General features: G+C 43.6%; 1 protein-coding gene across 1 annotated transcript in view; it reads right to left on the bottom strand.

The window, feature by feature from the left end:
- RAB3B (RAB3B, member RAS oncogene family) overlaps positions 1-18556 on the bottom strand; it is a 34199-nt gene extending 15643 nt beyond the window's left edge. Inside the window, exons 1-2 of the mRNA XM_075287675.1 lie at positions 18347-18556; positions 8762-8989 (exon numbers count right to left, since the gene is read on the bottom strand). Coding sequence (XP_075143776.1) covers positions 8762-8989 — 228 coding nt within the window. The 5' untranslated portion in view covers positions 18347-18556. The remainder of the gene's footprint in view (positions 1-8761; positions 8990-18346) is intronic.
- Between the last annotated feature and the right edge of the window lie 384 nt (positions 18557-18940).

Genomic DNA, 18940 nt, shown 5'->3' with positions numbered 1-18940 from the left:
AAGCGGCTGCTTATCCCGCTCAGGTTTCCAGGCAGCGCCTTCTGGAGACCGAAACGAAATTAAAAGTTCCACTTGGCCGAGCTGGATATCACATCAGCCGAGGCCTCAGTCAGACAGGTGCGATATCATATGGATGCGGGTCAATGACCGTGAACCACAATGAGGGTGGAAACGCATCCATTGAACCTTTCCCTAACATTACCGAGGTGCTCAGGTCCGTCTGCTACACGTGTGCGGCCATCTCTGTTTCTATGGTCCGGAATTTCTGCAAAAATAAAACCTTACATATTTAAATCAACCAATTAGAGATTTCTATTCTATGGCCTAAAGTGTAGATACTAATGTAACCTTCATTACCCAATTACTGCACCCAATCTGACAGTCTGAATGCCCCCTAAAGCCTCTTGCACATGGAACACTTACCTAGCTATCCCTGAGGGTTATTTGCGGGTCAACAAATATGGATGACACTAATGCAATACTGACCCTTTTTGCATAGATATGGAACTGATGCTGAAGCAGACTGCAAAAACTGAAGACTGAGATGTATTTTTCAGTCTGCAAATTACACATGGTAGTGTGCATGATGTTTTATCTTTAGGTGACAGCCATGTTGCAGTATTTTCCTGAAAACATTCCTGCAGGAGCTGCCACCCTTGGCCAGAGGCAGACATACCTTATGTGCAACCTCTGTCAACCACACAGAGGACCCCTGCCCACCAATAATGGCTGCTACATTCACAGTTTATGGGGTTGCCAGAGTACAGCACTCCGCCATCTCTGATAGTGACAGAGAATGAACATGCATACTCGGCCTCACACTCCACTTGGATGGGAGACTGGGCCCATGCTCACGACCAGTAGGGGTTCCAGAGGTCGGACCCCACCAATCAGCATGTTATGCATTATCCCGAGAGTAGGGGATAGCATTAAAACTTGGGTTAACCGCTTCAAGGCTGTACTTACTCTGGTCCCACCAGCATTGGGGGTGCGATTTCGCCAAATCTCGTCCATACCCTGCGACTAAAACTTGCAGCACAACGTAGGGCTAATTCACTAGCATCAATTTGAGACGTGGGTGCACTATACCAGACAGCGTTCACTTTGTGATAGAAAATTCTTTTCAGGAAGGGGGGGGGGGGGTTAATTTGGGGAAGCGAACAGGAAACCGATGGGACAGAAGGTCTCGGGTCTTATCATGGCCGGACATTATAGAGCTTTACACACAAATGATTATCTCTCCACTAATATCCTGGCTCCTTGTCATAAACCTGAGAGACAACACCTGTTCCCCTACACACGGCCATTAGCCATTTTATTTAGATTATTCGGTTTCCAGGTATCCCGATAAGATCTACAAATATTGGTTACCAATCTCCGCTGATATCAGACATTGCCAATTCTTCATGGTCAGTTTTCTTCTCACACATGAAGGCTATCAAAACATCCTCATATCTGTTTGCTGTCCGTATAGATTAGGTCATTGTTGGCAGAATGACAGCTATTCCTGGCAACTATTTTGCAAACAGCTATTCCTTTTGACCCTTATACACGTGCAAGCTCAGCCCAACCAAGCTTGCATGTGCTCTAGGGAGAGAAGTGTAAATTTCCCTTATTTGCAAAAAGAGAGAAGTCTTGCACAAATTCTCTCCACCCAGTAAGGCTATGTTCACACCCGTACTGGAGTCTCTTTCGGATGTTTGTCCAGGCCATAGAAAAGAGATGCAAAATATGTTCATATATACAGCTCAGTCAATTCATTTCAATGAATGGGTCCGTAAAAACCATGGATGACAGATGGATACCAACCGGTGTGGTTTTTACTGCCTGTAAGATCACAAGATCTGTCAGGATCCATTGGGAACCACTTGCACAGGGATCCATCACGATGGGACGCAGTGAACGCCATACTACAAAGAAAAGAGATGGAGCAGCAAAGAACAGCCAGGATAACACAGTAGACATGGAGGCCGCGCAGAGAAGTCTGCAATTTGTCACTTAGTAACCGGTGTCCTGGGGTTATTTGATAAGAGACAGGACTAAGCACAGGGATGCGACTATAATAAACTACACAAAGCATCACGAGAAGCGGAGAGATTATAAGCCGGCAGGACAGGAGCAGGTTTATTAAAACTAAATGGTCTCCATTGCTTTAGCAACCAATCACACCACAGCTTTCATTTTGTATTCTGTGCTTCATAAATGAAAGCTGCGCTGTTATTGGTTGCGATGGGCAACTAAAATGGTTTAGATTTTGTACAGATTTAGTAAATCTGCCCCAATCACTTGATTTTCTCATAAATTGGGACTAGAATACCATGGCCTATTCAGGAGTTCATGTTCAGGGGTTGTAATAGGTAAGGGCGCAAGCCAGAACCTAGGCCAAGGCCCAAGGGTGCAAGCCAGAACCTAGGCCAAGGCCCGATGGCACAACCCAGAACCTAGGCCAAGGCCCAATGGCGCAACCCAGAACCTAGGCCAAGGCCCAATGGCGCAAGCCAGAACCTAGGCCAAGTGCCCAAGGGCGCAAGCCAGAACCTAGGCCAAGGCCCAATGGCGCAACCCAGAACCTAGGCCAAGGCCCAATGGCGCAAGCCAGAACCTAGGCCAAGGCCCAATGGCGCAAGCCAGAACCTAGGCCAAGGGCCCAAGGGCGCAAGCCAGAACCTAGGCCAAGGCCCGATGGCACAACCCAGAACCTAGGCCAAGGCCCAATGGTGCAACCCAGAACCTAGGTTAAGGCCCAATGGCGCAACCCAGAACCTAGGCCAAGGCCCAATGGCGCAACCCAGAACCTAGGCCAAGGCCCAATGGGGCAACCCAGAACCTAGGCCCAAGGGCACAACCCAGAACCTAGGCCCAAGGGCACAACCCAGAACCTAGGCCAAGGCCCAATGGTGCAATCCAGAACCTAGGCCAAGGCGCAAGGGCGCAACCCAGAACCTAGGCCAAGGCCCAAGGGCGCAACCCAGAACCTACGCCAAGGCCCAATTAGTGAAGTGTAACATGATGCTCTTGGGCCCCATTGTAGAATCTGCGCCAAAACACCTTTGGGAGAGCCTATGGAGCTGAGAGGCCAGTGGGCACCACTTAGACACTGGGCACTGCAACCTGACCCCTTATAGCAATGCCACAGCCCCATTTAGAGGTCTCGCCATTTGAGCCCCCATTTCTTTCCACGGGCAAATTGTGCGTGTTTACGTCCTGTGGAGTCTCGGCCTAAATGGGTTTTCCAGAAATTAGAAATTGATGGAAAAATTCTTTAAGTCGTTTTTCGGTGACCCATTCCCTTTAAGGGAGTCTACAGTTTTGACCATATATGTATGTATTAGTCTGTGCATGTATTTATATCGAAATATCTATACTTTAGGGTTACACCTCTCTTTTATTAACTTGTTGGTGGCAGAGATGTTTCCATATTGTATAAGGATCCTATTACTATACTTCCAGCCATGAAGAGGTTAAGATTTTCTGTCTGACTCTCATGCTCAGGAACACTTTCCGTGTTGCGGCACAGACTATGCTCTTATCTGACACCTGTTATCGTCCTTTCTGGGAACATTCAATTATCCAGGGCTATAATTGTTGCTATGGACTGAGAGCGGGGCCTGCGACGCCCGAATATTAATGAAGGGCTCACTCCATAAATTGGCTCCGGCAGGAGTTGCTCATTTTCTGGTTAAACCGATGACTTCTGCCTTAACTAAGATGTAATTTTAGTGACCGAATTATCTGGATGTTTTCTTGTTGAGCAGCTCCCCGCAACATGTATTATTAAAGTGTTCCCACCATGCGCGGATGTGATTTATTGATAAGCTGTGGGCAACAAGGCCAATTAATTTTATGCAAATCCTACATTATGTGCATTGGATTGACGTGTATGTATTACTGTATTATATAATGTAAATACCTTTTTAATATTCAAAAGCTAAAGTTTTTGTTTTGGGTGTTGCCTAATGATGGCTTATTCTTAGGATAGGGCATTAATATAGGATGGGATACCTGGGACCCTCAACATCTCAGGTGAGGACCACTTCCGCTTTACAGACCACGGATATCTCTTTCATTCATGATGTAGCCCGTTTGCAATTCAGTTCCCTTCAAGTGAATTGGTTCAGCTGCAATACCAAGCACAGCCACTATACCATGTGTGGCATCTGCATTTAAAAAATAAATAAAATTTTATATATATATATATATATATATATATATATATATATATATATATATTTCTTAATACATTCTGCAATTTTCCTCTGCCCACTAAGCCTAATAATAACCTTACACTTGCCAATGCTGGAGGTTTGGGGGGGGGGGGGGGTTTGCAGCTGTCACCGCATTACTATAACACACAGGATTACAATAGAAGATAAACACCTCTATAGATAACATCCATAGTGATACATTATTGTATCGACTACTGACAACAGATATCACAACGTTTCTATTCTCCCTCCTTTCACAGAGCAGGGCTAGAAAACTCTCCCTATTGCCGCCTATGACCATGACTATGCTGTAATGTATAACATGTAAAAAAACAAAACGTGTGATATAGAATATGTAGGAACCTGGCAGAGTGAATAGAATTGGTATTCTTTAATGTACATTTCTGACAGGTGCAGTCGTGCGCTTGTCGTTTTAGTACTTTTACAAGGCACATCCGTAAAACTAATGGAGGATGAAGAGACACAGACGGTGAAGTGACTCATTCGGTATATTACAGAGATAAAATGGCCTTTGAAATCTCATAGGACGTTTCTCTGATGTATAAACTGTATCAAAGACGTAAACAAAGCCGTGTCATTGCCTCCGAGCGACATCCGGGGTCATAAATTACGCAATTTGTCATTAATTACTGAGTGGAAAGAATAGCAAACATTTGTCTTGCAGGACAAGTGTCGAGATGGGGGCAAATTTTTTTTTTTTTTTTTTTTTTTTTTTTTTTATTCTGACCCCTTTGAATACAGAAAATCAGGAGTCAAAAAATAAAGCGGAGCAATGAACTTGTAATGGACATCCACGTCATCCCGGGGAATCATATCACAAGCAGCAACTAATCAGGTCTAGAAAATCCTGATTATAAATGTGTAATGGAAGCGCAGACACCCCCACACCAGGGGCCAGAGGTGAACGGCTGGGTGATCTCCGGATTACTTGAGATGCTCATTATGTGAATATATTAAAATACGCTCATTACAGCCTGAAGGACAGAATCTGACTAATCGAGCTATTTTGGGGCACAAAAAAATTCCAATAATTTATTAACCTTTAAAGGGTTACCCATAAGTGACATCACAGTCACGGCGTAAGTAATATAGATCTGATCGCTAGGGGAGCTACTAGGTCCCAAGACTCCCCATTTTTCTTCACTGTGGCTGAGCTGCTTCAGTCAATTTCTATGGCGTTATAGGAAACAAAAAAAGCTCAAGATTTGTGGATCACAAGTTCTAGTGATCGGTGGAGGTCTCAGTGATCAGACATTACTGTGGATGGGTTATTAAAGGGGTTTCCCAGGACCATCCTTTGGACAAGTCAACAAAATTGATTATTTGAAGTTCAACTCTTGGGACATGGTACTCACATGTGCAGTGGCCTGTTCTCGTTGTTGGTACCATGGTACAGCAGGTGCTCAGTCCAATTCCGGGAAATGGATCCGAGTTGCGATACCAAGTGCAGCCCATAGGATAGGAATGGCGTGGTATTTGGTATTCACTGAAGAGGCCATAGCTTCTTCAACCAGCTGATCTGTGGAGGTCCCAGGTGTTGGATCACCACCGTTCAGATATTGCTGATCTATCCTAAGCACAAGTCTTAAGAGTTGGAAAATCCACATGTTGCACAAATGCTGCTTTTTTGTTTCAGAAGGGAAATGAGAGAAGGGAAATGTATAGGAAGCTGTTATATTAGCTTTTCTGTGCAATCCACTCCTGGATTTGGCTCAAACAAAAAAAGAAAGGCTGCATTTCCGCAAAGTGGGGTTCTAGCTGTGATGTCAATTGTGGGGAAACCCCCTTTAGGCCGGGGCCCATGTGGCGTAACTGGAACAGCTTGGCTGTGGTGTTTTACACACCCTGCAAAGTGGATGGGATTCTAGCGGAAAGATACTCGCAACGGATACACTGCAATTTCCAAAACAGTTGTGGTTTTGAGAATCACATCATGTCCTTATAGCTAAGGAAACCCCAGAGGTCTCCCTATAGGAATACTAGAAGCAGAAAGTTCTGCAGGAACAATGACAATGCATTGCCGCCATGTCTTAATGGGACTTTGGCATATTCAGAAGGCTCCACATTACAGGTCATTGCTCTTCTTGATCACTGCAAGGTCTACACCAGAGGTTCTCAAACTTATTTTGTCTACCGCCCACTTCGAGAATTAATTATTTTCTAGCGCCCCCCCCCCCCCCCAATTTTTTTTTACTTTACTACATCTTAAGAATCACAATCGCAGTCATTATGTTAATAATTAAATTATGTGTGTCATGTGAAAATAAGACTTTCTGATGAGGGTAATGTAAAACACCATTTTGTAATATTAGGAAAACTTTTATTCATGTTATTAAAACAAACATTTTAATTTTAAAACTAATCTAATGTGAAGGATGAATTTGATGATTTTTAACAAGTTTGTTAATATCAGGCTCGAATTTACTCAAAAACAGCCGTAAGTCACCGCGTTCGGTAATCTGCAACCGATTTCTCTTTTTAGTTAGCAACGTTGCCACAGCACTAAATCCACGTTCACACAAATACGATGATGGGAATGCTATCAAAAATCGTTGAACGATGGACCACAATCCAGGGTACAATTGCGGGATTGGCGGTAAAGTTTGTGTTAAAAGCAAAAAAATTTTTTAAAGGGGTAGCCTCATGAAGCTTGATCTGCCTTCTAAGCTGCCTAAAAATCTTCTTTCTTCCTGTTTGCTTGTGTCAATTAGCCCCGCCCCCAAATTAGCGTGTAGCTCCGTCCACCACATAGCGTGATCCTATGGGATGACTGAAGGGCCTGTGATGTCATCAAAAGGTCCTGTAGACTTGGATTTACCTTGTATGGAGTTTCCTAAAGGACCTGGCTCCTCTGCCCACTAGCAGCCTGCTCTATATAATAAAGCTTTATCCTAGTGAACAGAGACCAGGTCCTTTAGCCCAGTAGTATTTAGACTGCTTTATATAAGAAAGCAGCACTTATTCCACATACCCCCCCTCTATCTCACAGCAGGGAGCTAGGTGATGTGTATGTGTGGTGCAGACACAGGCTGGCTCCGTACACTCAGCCCCCACACAGCAGGGAGCTATGTCATGTGGCTCCCTCACCAATGAGCAGGGGACCAGGTGCTAGTGTCCATAATGAATTGAATAAAGTAATATAGTGGACAAACAAAGCAGTTTTGCTGAAGCAACGTATTTAGGAAAAGTCTTACATCCACATTAACCAGCAGTATAGATAGGATCCTTGTTATGATACCACCCCTTTAAATTAGCCATCGCCCCCCCTAAACCGCTTCAACGCCCCCCAATCTTCTCTGTGCCCTTTATTGCCCCCCTATAGGCCTCCAGCGCCCACAAGGGGGCGTTATCGCCCACTTTGAGAAAGACTGGTCTACACCAATAGTCCATAAGCAGTGGCTCTCCAAGGGTTGCAAAACCTCAACCCTCATCATGTCGGAGCCCTGAGATCCCTTTAAGTTTCTGGTTGTCGAGATCTACGTCTTCTAAGATGTAGGAGGTCGCTGTTATTGGAGTCACAGCTTTAGTCTATATATGGTGTCTGAACTGCTCAACAACATGTCATGAACGGAGATAAAGCAGATCGTCAAAGATGTTCAGCCAAGTCCACATTTAGACGTGCAAACTTCTCCTATTGAAGGGGCCATTTCCCATCCACAGAATGTGCCGGACAGGTCAGCTAGATACAGGATCGACTTCCAAGACATGCACCAATCTCAGAACCAACATGGCTGCACTTGTAATTTTATTATTATAAATTTCTTAATATTAGGCGTTCAAGTTTTTTTCGCTCTTTTACAATCAAGAAATAATCTGATGTGCTGTATGTTTGGCTTACGAAGAGTCAACAATCCTGCCGCAACCTTCAGAGTTTATATCATGGAAAACCATCTTCGGCTTTATTTACACGGCTGGAATTCACAACCGAGAGTTGTCCATGATCCGTGAAAAAGGAGAACATGCTCCATTGTTTGACAGGTTGGAAACACAGCTCTATTGTCATAAGCCCCAAATTTCCATTGAAACATCAATGGGGCCGATGAAACTGAATGTGGCCTTAAGTACATGGTCAGACAATCAGTTCCCAATGATTTTGGACTCAAGACCAAGGTGTAGCTCAGTCTTACCTGTAGGATCACACAGTCATTGGGCACTGTAAGGAAGGCACTTTGGCTAGGTGTACTTGCCACATTGTCTGGCCATGGCCTCACAGCCCACAGCACATCATAGGCTATCATACGAACTTTAGTCAAATCTAGTCAGCCATTCCAAAGATATAAGCCCTTGTATAGTGTTGATACAAACTAGGGTCTACTAGCCAAGTGACTACTAACAATACATGATACACAGCAGGCAGACCACCTACTAGGCTATTAGACCACAATATGTATCAACACTAAAAGGCCTTATATCTTTGGAATAGCTGAACAGATTTGCTGATCAGACCAGGTGACAGCCGCTCTTTAAGCAATGCTGTGTTCTAGTCTTCAAGACCATTGCATTGAGCAAATAAAGCAGAAAACTCCTGCACTCACCCAAATCTGTAGCTTCACCCTCTTATCATTTCGATACACCGTCTTCACCTTGAAGTCAATTCCTACAGTACTGACGAAGGCGGACGTGAACGTGTCATCCGCGTACCGGAACAGAAAGGAGGTTTTGCCCACACTGCTATTCCCGATGATCAGGAGCTTGAACATGTAGTCAAAATTCTGATCCGAAGCATCTCGATGCCCAGGTCTTGAATCGGTGGCAGAAGCCATCTGTAACACAGAAAAGTACAGAAGATGAGGGAGATGCTGGACAAGGCACAGGTTAACTCCAAAGGAGATCCCGAGGAGTGGTGGGACATGCCAAGACATTCCTGAGACAGGGTGCAGCTCCACACAGGAGTGAGAGGAACGTAGGAGACATCCTCCAGTAGTCGTCAACCTGTGACCTATGGCTGTCTTATATTTACAAGTCTCATCCTACTTAAGAAGCTGCACACTATCTGCGAATGCTGGAACCTGCAGTCCCCCACAAGTTTCCAATAACATAACCTGTAAATAAAATTATGAGAACGTGACCTACAGGTGATAAAGCAAGTGGTAAAGTTGCATTTGTGCCGCATGAAAAAAAATTAAAAAAAGTTAATCTATTTTAATGAGCTTCCTAAATTCACGATTATCCGTCTAATGATATTCATGAGCTCCGCGGAGCTTCCTGCCCTAATCAACATCTAATTCATGGGACTGGATAATGAAGACATCAGTTAACTCTTTCCACGTAGCCAAGCTCCATGTGCCTTAAAGGGATTATCCAGGGAATGGTAATATTTACCTATGCATTCCCTGCCCTGGAAAAGCTTCACTATTAATATACAGTCCCCCAGAGATCGGTTTATTCCCTGTGCAGAGGGCTGTGGAGGAGGCCGCTAGTCTCAGTCCTCTGCCTCCCCTACTGCCATCCCAATTGTCACAGATTCTGCTCTACCACAGCTGCACAGAGCAGACAAGACCAGGGACCCTTGAGAATGGTGCAGAGGTGGGACAATCATATCAGACATTTCTAACATATCCTGTGATTATACATGAGAATACCCCTGTAAAGGGGCTATGATAGAGAGTGTAGCACAGCGCTGTACATAGTATAGTGGTTGTGCTTGGTATTGCAGCTCATCCCCATTCATTTGAAGCATGGCCATGCGACCGATGGACGTGAGATCTTGGAAGCTCAATATCACAGTCCCAGATACCTCCTTTCATTTCTTACAATGGTGCACTGAGGAGTCTGTAAACACAGAGGACAATAAAACAGCACAAAGAATGTTAGAAATAAACTGATGGAAAATGAACACCTAATGTACAACCTCTAGAATGGTATACATAGCCGGACTTTATGTTCACCAAGACCCCTTGGTTGCACAACATCCTATGAAAGAATCACAAGATGCAGTTGCAGGTGTATAACTGGTTATAATGAAAGAGTAGAACCTTTGTTTTGTATTTAACTGTCTGGTGTTGTATTTTTGCCTTACTGTACATGAATACTCAGCTCTAGACAAATTCTAACATTTCTTAAAGTTCTCAGGATCTTCTGGTATTCCAGAAACATACGATAGGGTCAGGTCCCACCGCTGACACCAATTCTTTCAATTCTTAGCATGTGCCAAATACCCGAGAGGTACAGATCCCAAGTCTAGGGCCTGCAACCAATATAAAAACAAGGTCCTACCAGACTGTTTTTGGAAAACCTATGCAAGTGAATAGAGGGAGCTGTGAATGCATAGCCAGCCCTCAACTCACTACAGACACAAGTCCATATAAGATAGGCAAAGCTAAAATCTGCCAAATACACCAGTAGACATTCTGGATTTATAGGTTCTTAGCCCTTCTCCTTTCCAGCTATTAGACAATTGTCTGGAGGCTCTTATTTCCTTTGTAATGCTTCATTAGTCCTGTGGTGGCGCTGGTTACCAAGTTTTTGTTACAGGCAACCTTCTATCCGAAAGTGATTTCCAAAGCAATTTCAAATTAAGACTCCAAAATGAAATTCTCATCTCCTCCACCAACTGTGAGACCAAAGTGTTCAGCATAAGGCGTTCAATTAATCCTGTGATCGGCTGCCCACATAATGTCACCCAAACCTTTCCAAAGGATGAGTCTTACAAATGAATATTTCAGCTGGATAGAAGTACTTTGACTATGTTTGTGCGTTCGCTCCTCTGGCGTCACTACTTAAAGGTCACTCATTTAGACTTAAAGGAGTCCATCTGTTCCAGTCAAGTTTGCTATGGCTACGCCTTGTTTCATCCCCTGACACTACCAGGTCCATAATGCATGGGTGACGGCACACGCCCCAATTGCATAGCTCTCACATATACAGTAGTCAAGTGCATTTTGTGGACTTCTAATAAGTCACTACTTAGGACTCCATGCAATTTGCACAAATCTTGTGACTGGTAACTTGAGAAATAAGAGGAGTGTGTGAATTGCTAAATATGAGACGGGTCGTGATGCAATTTCACAACATCCTTGTCTGTATGGGAAATTCATGCTAGATTGCCACTTGTTTGCGCTGCACTTTTACCATGTACAGCAGCAGAAGCGGACATATTGGCCAACAGGGTAAAACTAAGGGTGCGTTCACACGATATAACGTGCCGTGTGATGTGGCACGTATACGGCGTGTGAGAGTTTGCGTGCCGTATACGCTCCCATTGATTTCAGTGGGAGTTAGGATCGTATACGCCGCGTTATTTTGCATCCGTGATTTTGCGGCTGCGATATCACAGCCGCAAAATAACGCGGCGTATACGATCCTAACTCCTATTGAAATCAATGGGAGCGTATACGGCACGCAAACTCTCACACGCCATATACGTGCAACATCACATCGTGTGAACGCACCCTAAGGCCCCACTCTGCAGAGACTTTTCTCAGCCAAAGCCAAGGGAGCCGTATAAGAACTTCCTAGATATTTCCTAGTCCTTATGTGGCCATTCTTGGCTTTGGCTCAAAAAACGCAAGAAAACCAGCTGCGTTTCTGGAACGTGGGGCCTCAGCCTACAGAGGTTCTCTGGTCCCAAATACATTGTTAATACTATTGACTGATCCACAGTATAACATACCTCCCAACAGTCTGGGATTCATCAGGACAGTGCTAGATTTTGGGTACGGTCCCGGAGGTGTGTTGGAGAGTTGTGTCACCATTTTGCCCCTAGCAATGTAATAACATCACTATATTGCGCCTGCTGCTTCCCCAAGTGACTGTCTTGATTGGTTGAGAGTGGATATGACCATGAATGCAGGAACTTGTCACAATCTCAGAGGTTCTTAGAAGTCTATGATGCAAATTTTTTATCAAAAACAGAAAATTCTACCACTAAACTCCCATTCAAGTGCATAGAGGACTTCAGCAGTGCCACTACAAAGATGTATGGTGCCGTCTACACTCAGCTCATTAAACCGTGCAGGTACCAGCTGATTGGTGGGGGTGCTGGGTGTTGAATCTGCACTGTTCTGAAATTCATAATCACCCATTCTAAAGATCTTACAACTGGATAACACATTTTGCAAATTTATGCACATGACATCTACATTTTATCTAGGGGTTGTATATGGCTTGTAAATAAATTCTTATACATAAGAGTCAGGGCTAACATGACTTTATGATCTCATAGGACGTAGCTTAGTGCAAAGGGTGACATTAGCTGAAGGGAAACCTCTCAGGGTACTGGCCTGACAAACCGAGACGGACTCCAAGCTGCGACCTATGAGGCTTCTAGTCTTATACTGTTCCTGGGTGAGCTTTATTCTTTGGTAAATGCCAAGTTGTATATATTTTACACACTGGCGTTTGTCTTTGCTTACGGACTGGAAGGAATAAAACGTCAATCAGGAATCGCTGCTCCGCTTTATAGCTGACATAAGCGCACAGGGCAGAAATCTGTAGGATTTTACTAGTACAAGCTCCTCCAACATTACAGAGAAGAGCTCTGGGGCAAAAACATAGCATCTCATCTAAAAAAAAAGTCCAAAATCTAGGCAGATTCATTTCATTAGATATATGAAGTTTTTGTTTTCCAACCGGATGGAAAGGTTTTTTTTATTGCTGCCCCCTGGGCTAGTGCAGTACATGAGCCGATGGTGGAAGGAAGAATTAGGAATTCTGTTTGGGTCAGTCATTAGATCACATGGCCTACAGTGACTACTCTGGTCCTGCAGGGTCTATTTTGTCACTGAAAAGTTTCTCTGCGCAAGTCAATGTGATGCTCAAAGCGAGAGTCATAGATTGGGATAGAGAGACTTACAGTGCATGTGTTGCGAGCTGGAGGTAAGAGTAGGGGGTGATCCGACAACAGAGGAAACGTATATTCACAATGTCTAAATTGCTGGGTTTTGGTCACCTAGCCCCTCTAGAAAAAAAAAAAAAAAAAAAAAAAAAAAAAGCTGGTTCTGCAAAAATAAAGCCCTCACCTAGATTCACCAATGAAGAGAAAAAAAAAAAAAGTTTTGGTCTTAGAATTTTTTTCCCCCCCATTTCCGTCATATTTGTAGCTACGTGTTATTTATACTATACTGTAATAGATAGTCTAATGTCACCAGAACCAGTATATCACCCCAGTCCTGCAGATAGATAGGTTAGTGTCACCAGAACCAGCATATCACCCCAGCCCTGCAGATAGATAGGTTACTGTCACCAGACCCAGCATATCACCTCAGCCCAGCAGATAGATAGGTTAGTGTCACCAGACCCAGCATATCACCCCAGCCCTGCAGATAGATAGGTTACTGTCACCAGACCCAGCATATCACCCCAGCCCTGCAGATAGATAGGTTAGTGCCACCAGAACCAGCATATCACCCCAGCCCTGCAGAAAGATAGGTTAGTATCATCAGACCCCAGTATATCTATCTATTTATCTATCTATCTGCAGGGCTGGGGTGATATGCTGGATTCTGGTGGACAGACTCCCTTTAAAAGTAACTAATTGTTACCAGAATGTTGGAGATTTGTGGACATATGCTACAAGTTTTTGCTTTTTCTTACATAAAAATCTAATGTGAAAGGAACCCAAGGCCCATGGGGTACAGATCTGTAATACCCCACCTAAAGCACAGAAGGGCCATAGGCTTCCCTAGAAACATCCCTGGCTTTTTTCTTTGTAATACTAGTCAGGCCATAGCCTGATGACCACAGCTGGCCCTTGTGTGAACAAGGCCTTAAAGATAAACCTACATATTAGCAGCTTACCTAGCAACAGACTGGAGGTAAATCCAGTCCTACAGACACCAGATGGGAAGCTGAAATGCCATCTAATCACCTGTAAGACCGAACTAAAGGGGGTTGTGTGGAAGTAAACTAGGACTCTATGGCATCGCTGCAATGATATACTGCAAAGAAGAACCACAAGCTCACATATCAGTGTACGTCTATAGTATACAACCACCAAAAGCTCTTCTAAACCTTTCATACGTCTTGTCACATAATTACAGATATTGCCTCTGGGTCTGGGCTTCAAGCTACGCCTCCGTATAGGTTATGGACCACAACTACAAGAATTAAGGTGTATTTATACACACCGCCCTTTGGATCCATTGGGATCTCTGGTATGACTGATCCAGCACAGGGTTGTGGCTCTTGTAATATAATGCCTTTACTGCCCCCCACAGTGGCACATTAGACTACTGAATTACTCCTGCAGGTAATGGCTAATATTCACATACCCAGCCCTACTCTGGTCCGGCAACCACTCTGCATTGGTTCCAGCATCTCGCTGTATGTTTCATCCCATGACATCTGGGCGATGTTCAGAGTCATGACGTTATCTATGGCACCCCTTGTATGCCAAAGCAGAAAAAGCCCTGGACAACAGCTTAGGTGAGTAGGTGATTGTTGACCATTACTTCTGGAGCATTCCAATAGGCAATTGCACATATAATAAAAATTCTGTAGTATCAAGACAGGTGGGGGGGGTCCGACATCCAGGAGACCTATCAAGCAGCTGATATATGGAGAAAAGAGCCGGAAGATGATAGCGCTATACTCTGTGCGGTAGCCGTGCCAAGTTACTGCAGCTCAGAGCCTATATAACTGAACACAAGCTGAGTTGCAGTAACTCAGCATGGCCACTACACAAAGAACAGAGCTGTCCACTTCCAGCTCTGTTCTCTGTGTAGAAACTACTAAAAATAGCTGATTGGTGGGGGTTGCACTCCTGCCAATCTGCTATGGATGACCTATCCTACGCTAATTAGGATCTTTACTGTCAGGAGGGCAGTGTTTTGCTGTCTGTTCTACCCCAGGACCACCCACTTGACAATATAAAGCTTAATTAGTATATCAGGTGCAAAAAAAACAGGCAGAAATAATTGCTCAAGAATGGCGGGGACTAGAGAAAAAAAAAAGTCAACTGTGCCAGTATCAGTGGAGGGGGCGACTATGGAAGCTTGTGAAGAGTTGGTGCAAGGTCCTCTAAGAATTACAAGACTTTATTCTCACACTGGTACAGATTTACTCATCCCGTGTAATGGTTAGACAGTGTATACAATAGAGAGCGCCATTAGACGGGGGTTCTGATGCTCCATTTCATTCTGATAACTATAGAGCTAGCCCCATCAAAAAACCAAGTGAACAGTATGAAGCATTGCATAGAAATGTGTAATGTAGCAAGGCATTCAATTAGAGACTTCCTTATATTTAAACACACACAAAAAAAAAAAAAAAAATTATTAAAAGAAATTTAAAAAAATGAAATCAGCTCCCACTTGGTCGTGTTCTTGTGGCCGGTAACTAGACAGTCTTAAGCTGCATCAGATTTATCACAGTGTCTGGGGCTGGGTAATAAACCTGGAGAATTTTTACAACAGTCATAGGTTGGTTTAGTTTACATATTGGCAGATTTTAAACAGAGCCACCTTTCATAAGCCAAACCCCCTGCTGAAGAAAATGTAAAAAAGCATCACACTTAAAGAATTCAGAGTTTTTGAAAAAAAAAAAAAATTCAATTGAAAACCACTACAAAAAACCAAAATGTAAAATGTAGCTGCAGCATTCTTATGGTCCATTCACACGGAGTTTTCTGGTGAGAATTTTGGCGCTGAATCTGTGTAAGAATCCACGTGGAAAAAACACCTCCCCATAGAGTTCTATGGGTTGCACTAGCAGGAAAAAAAAAAAAAAAAAAAAAAAAAGCTTCCTTCAGGCAGATTCCGCCTGCAAAGACCAACGCAGTCTATGGGAGGCGGAAAATCGATGTGGAATTGGCAAAAATCCATGTGAAATTGGCAAATTTCCTAATTTTTGAAGCGGATTTTTTCCTTGCCAAAAAAACTCCATGTGAAGTCCTGTGTGACCCCCATCCTAACATACAATTTTAGTTCACCTCACTATTATCTTACAAAACAAACCGCGACCCATTCCAAGGTCACCTACATTGTCGGAGCACTCTATTAGAGAAGCAGTGCGGTTACAGCTTTCTGGACCGCGGTTACTTCATAGCATTTCTCTCACCTCTCCGACTGATCTCCTTTGGTAAATACTTAAAGGGGCTCTATCAGCAAAATTATGCCGTAAGAGCCCCACATATGTGTGAATATCCTTTAACAAGGCCACTCAGGCATTGCTAATGTTATATTAAACCCCCCCCCCCCCCTTTTAAAATAAAACCATAAAAACATATTAATAAATCATACCTATCGTGCACACTGGGCGGTCCTCCACGGTCCAATGTCATCTTGCTGTTACGCCTTCCTCTTTCTTCTTTCAGCGACGTCCTCCTGTCCTGGCTCTTCACCGCCTTGTTCTTCTGTTGGTCCTTCGGAGCGCTACTGTGGACGCATCGGCGCTATTTTTGTTGTAGTTCTAAGTACCCCTTAGAACTACACAAGCATACTGCGCATGCGCAGTCCGCTCGCAAAATTCCGGAAGAAAAGAAGATGAAGGCAGGAGGACAGGAGGGTGTCGCTGGAAGAAGAGAAAAAAAAAAAAAAAAAAAAAAAAAAAAGGGGGGGGAAGACGTGACAGCAAGATGACGTCGGACCGTGGAGGACCGCCCACCGTGCACGATAGGTATGAATTACAAATATGTTTTAATGATCTTATTTTAAAACGAGGGGGGGTTAAAATAAAATTTGTGGTGCCTGAATAGCCTATTCACGCAGATGTGCGGCTCATACGGCATAATTTTGCTGATTGAGCCCCTTTAAATTCTTCATGAAACAACAACAATTCTGGAGCATCTTATCCCACCAGTAGGTCTTACACTGTTCTTCTGTTATTCCTCCTGGAAATATGAATAAATTGATAGCTAGGTATAAAAGTAAGGGGCGTGTCTCTAGAGACGCTGACAATGTCCAATCAGTGCCACCAGTCAGACTGTAGAGAGACACGCCCTGTTGACAAGGTGAATGGCAACTCTCATTGTACAGGGTTTTTTTCAGTAGAGATGTCTGGTCTTCTTAGGCTCTGTAACTAGGGGTTCTGGGGTCACTTTGATCAGAGCCCTCACGTATCCTCTCCCATAGTCACTATGTTACCTGCGCTATGGGGTTGGCTTTACTATAGTCTCCCAGCCTAGCACAGGTAACTACTTGTGAACACAACAGAGGAGGGAGAGACTGAGCAACCCAGTAGCCGATGCTGGTTCTGATCATGTGACCTAGGGTCAGCACCCCTAGGTACAGCACCTAAAAAACAAGTCAAGAAAGATTCCCTGGAGGACCCCTATAACATCAATGTATGGAAAAGATCATCAAATTCTCTGCTACAGTGTCAGAATCCTGAGAGAGCACAGTCCTCTGAGATACATTAATATCCCTCTGATGGATCGGTCATATAGCGTATAGTAGTCAATGATACAGTATCTAGTATATATAGTAGTAAGTTACATAGTGACTAATAGCATATAGCTGTACCTACTTATATAGTAATGTAAGACAGTATATAGTAGTAGATCACACAGTATATTACAAACTGTAGTATATTATACCATATCTAGTATACAATATTATTACACTGTATCTAGTAGTATATGATATTGTATTACTCTGTATCTAGTAAGTTACATTGTATCTAGTCTGTAATAGTGCCTAGTAGAACATTACATAGTATATTATTTCATTGAGAAGGATTCTAAGCTCTCATTAGTTTCATAGCTACCTTCAGACAATAGGTCACTGTTCATATTACGCTATCTGTGATTAACCCCTTGTAGCCCTGGAGACAGGCAGTGACCAGCAGTGCAGAGCCCAGGTGGTAGCAGCACAGCTAGTGTAAACATGAGGCAATTTCCTCAGAGATTACATACAAGCTGATCTAGACACAAGGGAGGAGGAGGAAACAACAACAACAACATTAGTATATACTATATATATATATATATATATATATATATATATACACACACATATATATATTTACATTACACAAGATCTTAGAATTCTAGACCTGTAACACCTAAATAAAGTGTAATGTAAACACAATGCATCGACAAGGAGAAGACTATGGACTGAGGTCTATGGAACCTGCTGTTGTGTTACAAGTCCCACTAGACATGCTGAGCCTGTCAGTTCCACCACAGCCAGACAGCTACAAGTGGAGGATGGTGAATAGATGAGGGCTCAGAACTTCCTTACCTCTGTCTCTTGTGAGACTCCTTCAGGACTCTGATCCCCCTGGGGTCCCAGTTAACTCTTGAATGCCCTGGTGTCTCTTGGTCTCCCCTTCTTATTCTTCCAGCAGCCAGTCCTGTCTCAGCTGCCACTTGCCAGGCTCTCAGCTGTCAGCTCTGGCCATCTCTTGATCACAACTTTCCATTCTCTCTCTTTAAATCCCCCTGCAAATAATCAGCTCAGGTTTAAAAGGACCCAGCACGTGTGGGCGTGGCCAGATGTCATGACGTCAGAAGGGTGTGTCCAAGAACCAAGTCTGCATCCCAGAGGGAGAGGATGCCTTAACCCTTTGCTTACCAAGGACAGTAAACCTTGCTAAGATGACTTAGTGCTGGTAAGAGGCAATGCATAAGACTGAATAAGATTAAAAGGGAGTGAAAGGAAACGATTGTAATATATTACCAGGCAGTTCTATTAACATCGCTTCCTTCCCTTTAAATGGCCATAGTTACATCTGTATGACTATTGATCATATTGATATTTCTAATATTTCTATGTTCACATCTGTGCCAGAGTATCCCACGCGGAATCCAGCAGAAATCCCTGACAAAAGTGACT

The sequence above is a fragment of the Leptodactylus fuscus genome, chromosome 9 (genome assembly GCF_031893055.1).
Source record: "Leptodactylus fuscus isolate aLepFus1 chromosome 9, aLepFus1.hap2, whole genome shotgun sequence".
Lineage (NCBI taxonomy): Eukaryota > Metazoa > Chordata > Amphibia > Anura > Leptodactylidae > Leptodactylus > Leptodactylus fuscus.
This window is presented reverse-complemented; position numbering and strand designations above follow the sequence as displayed.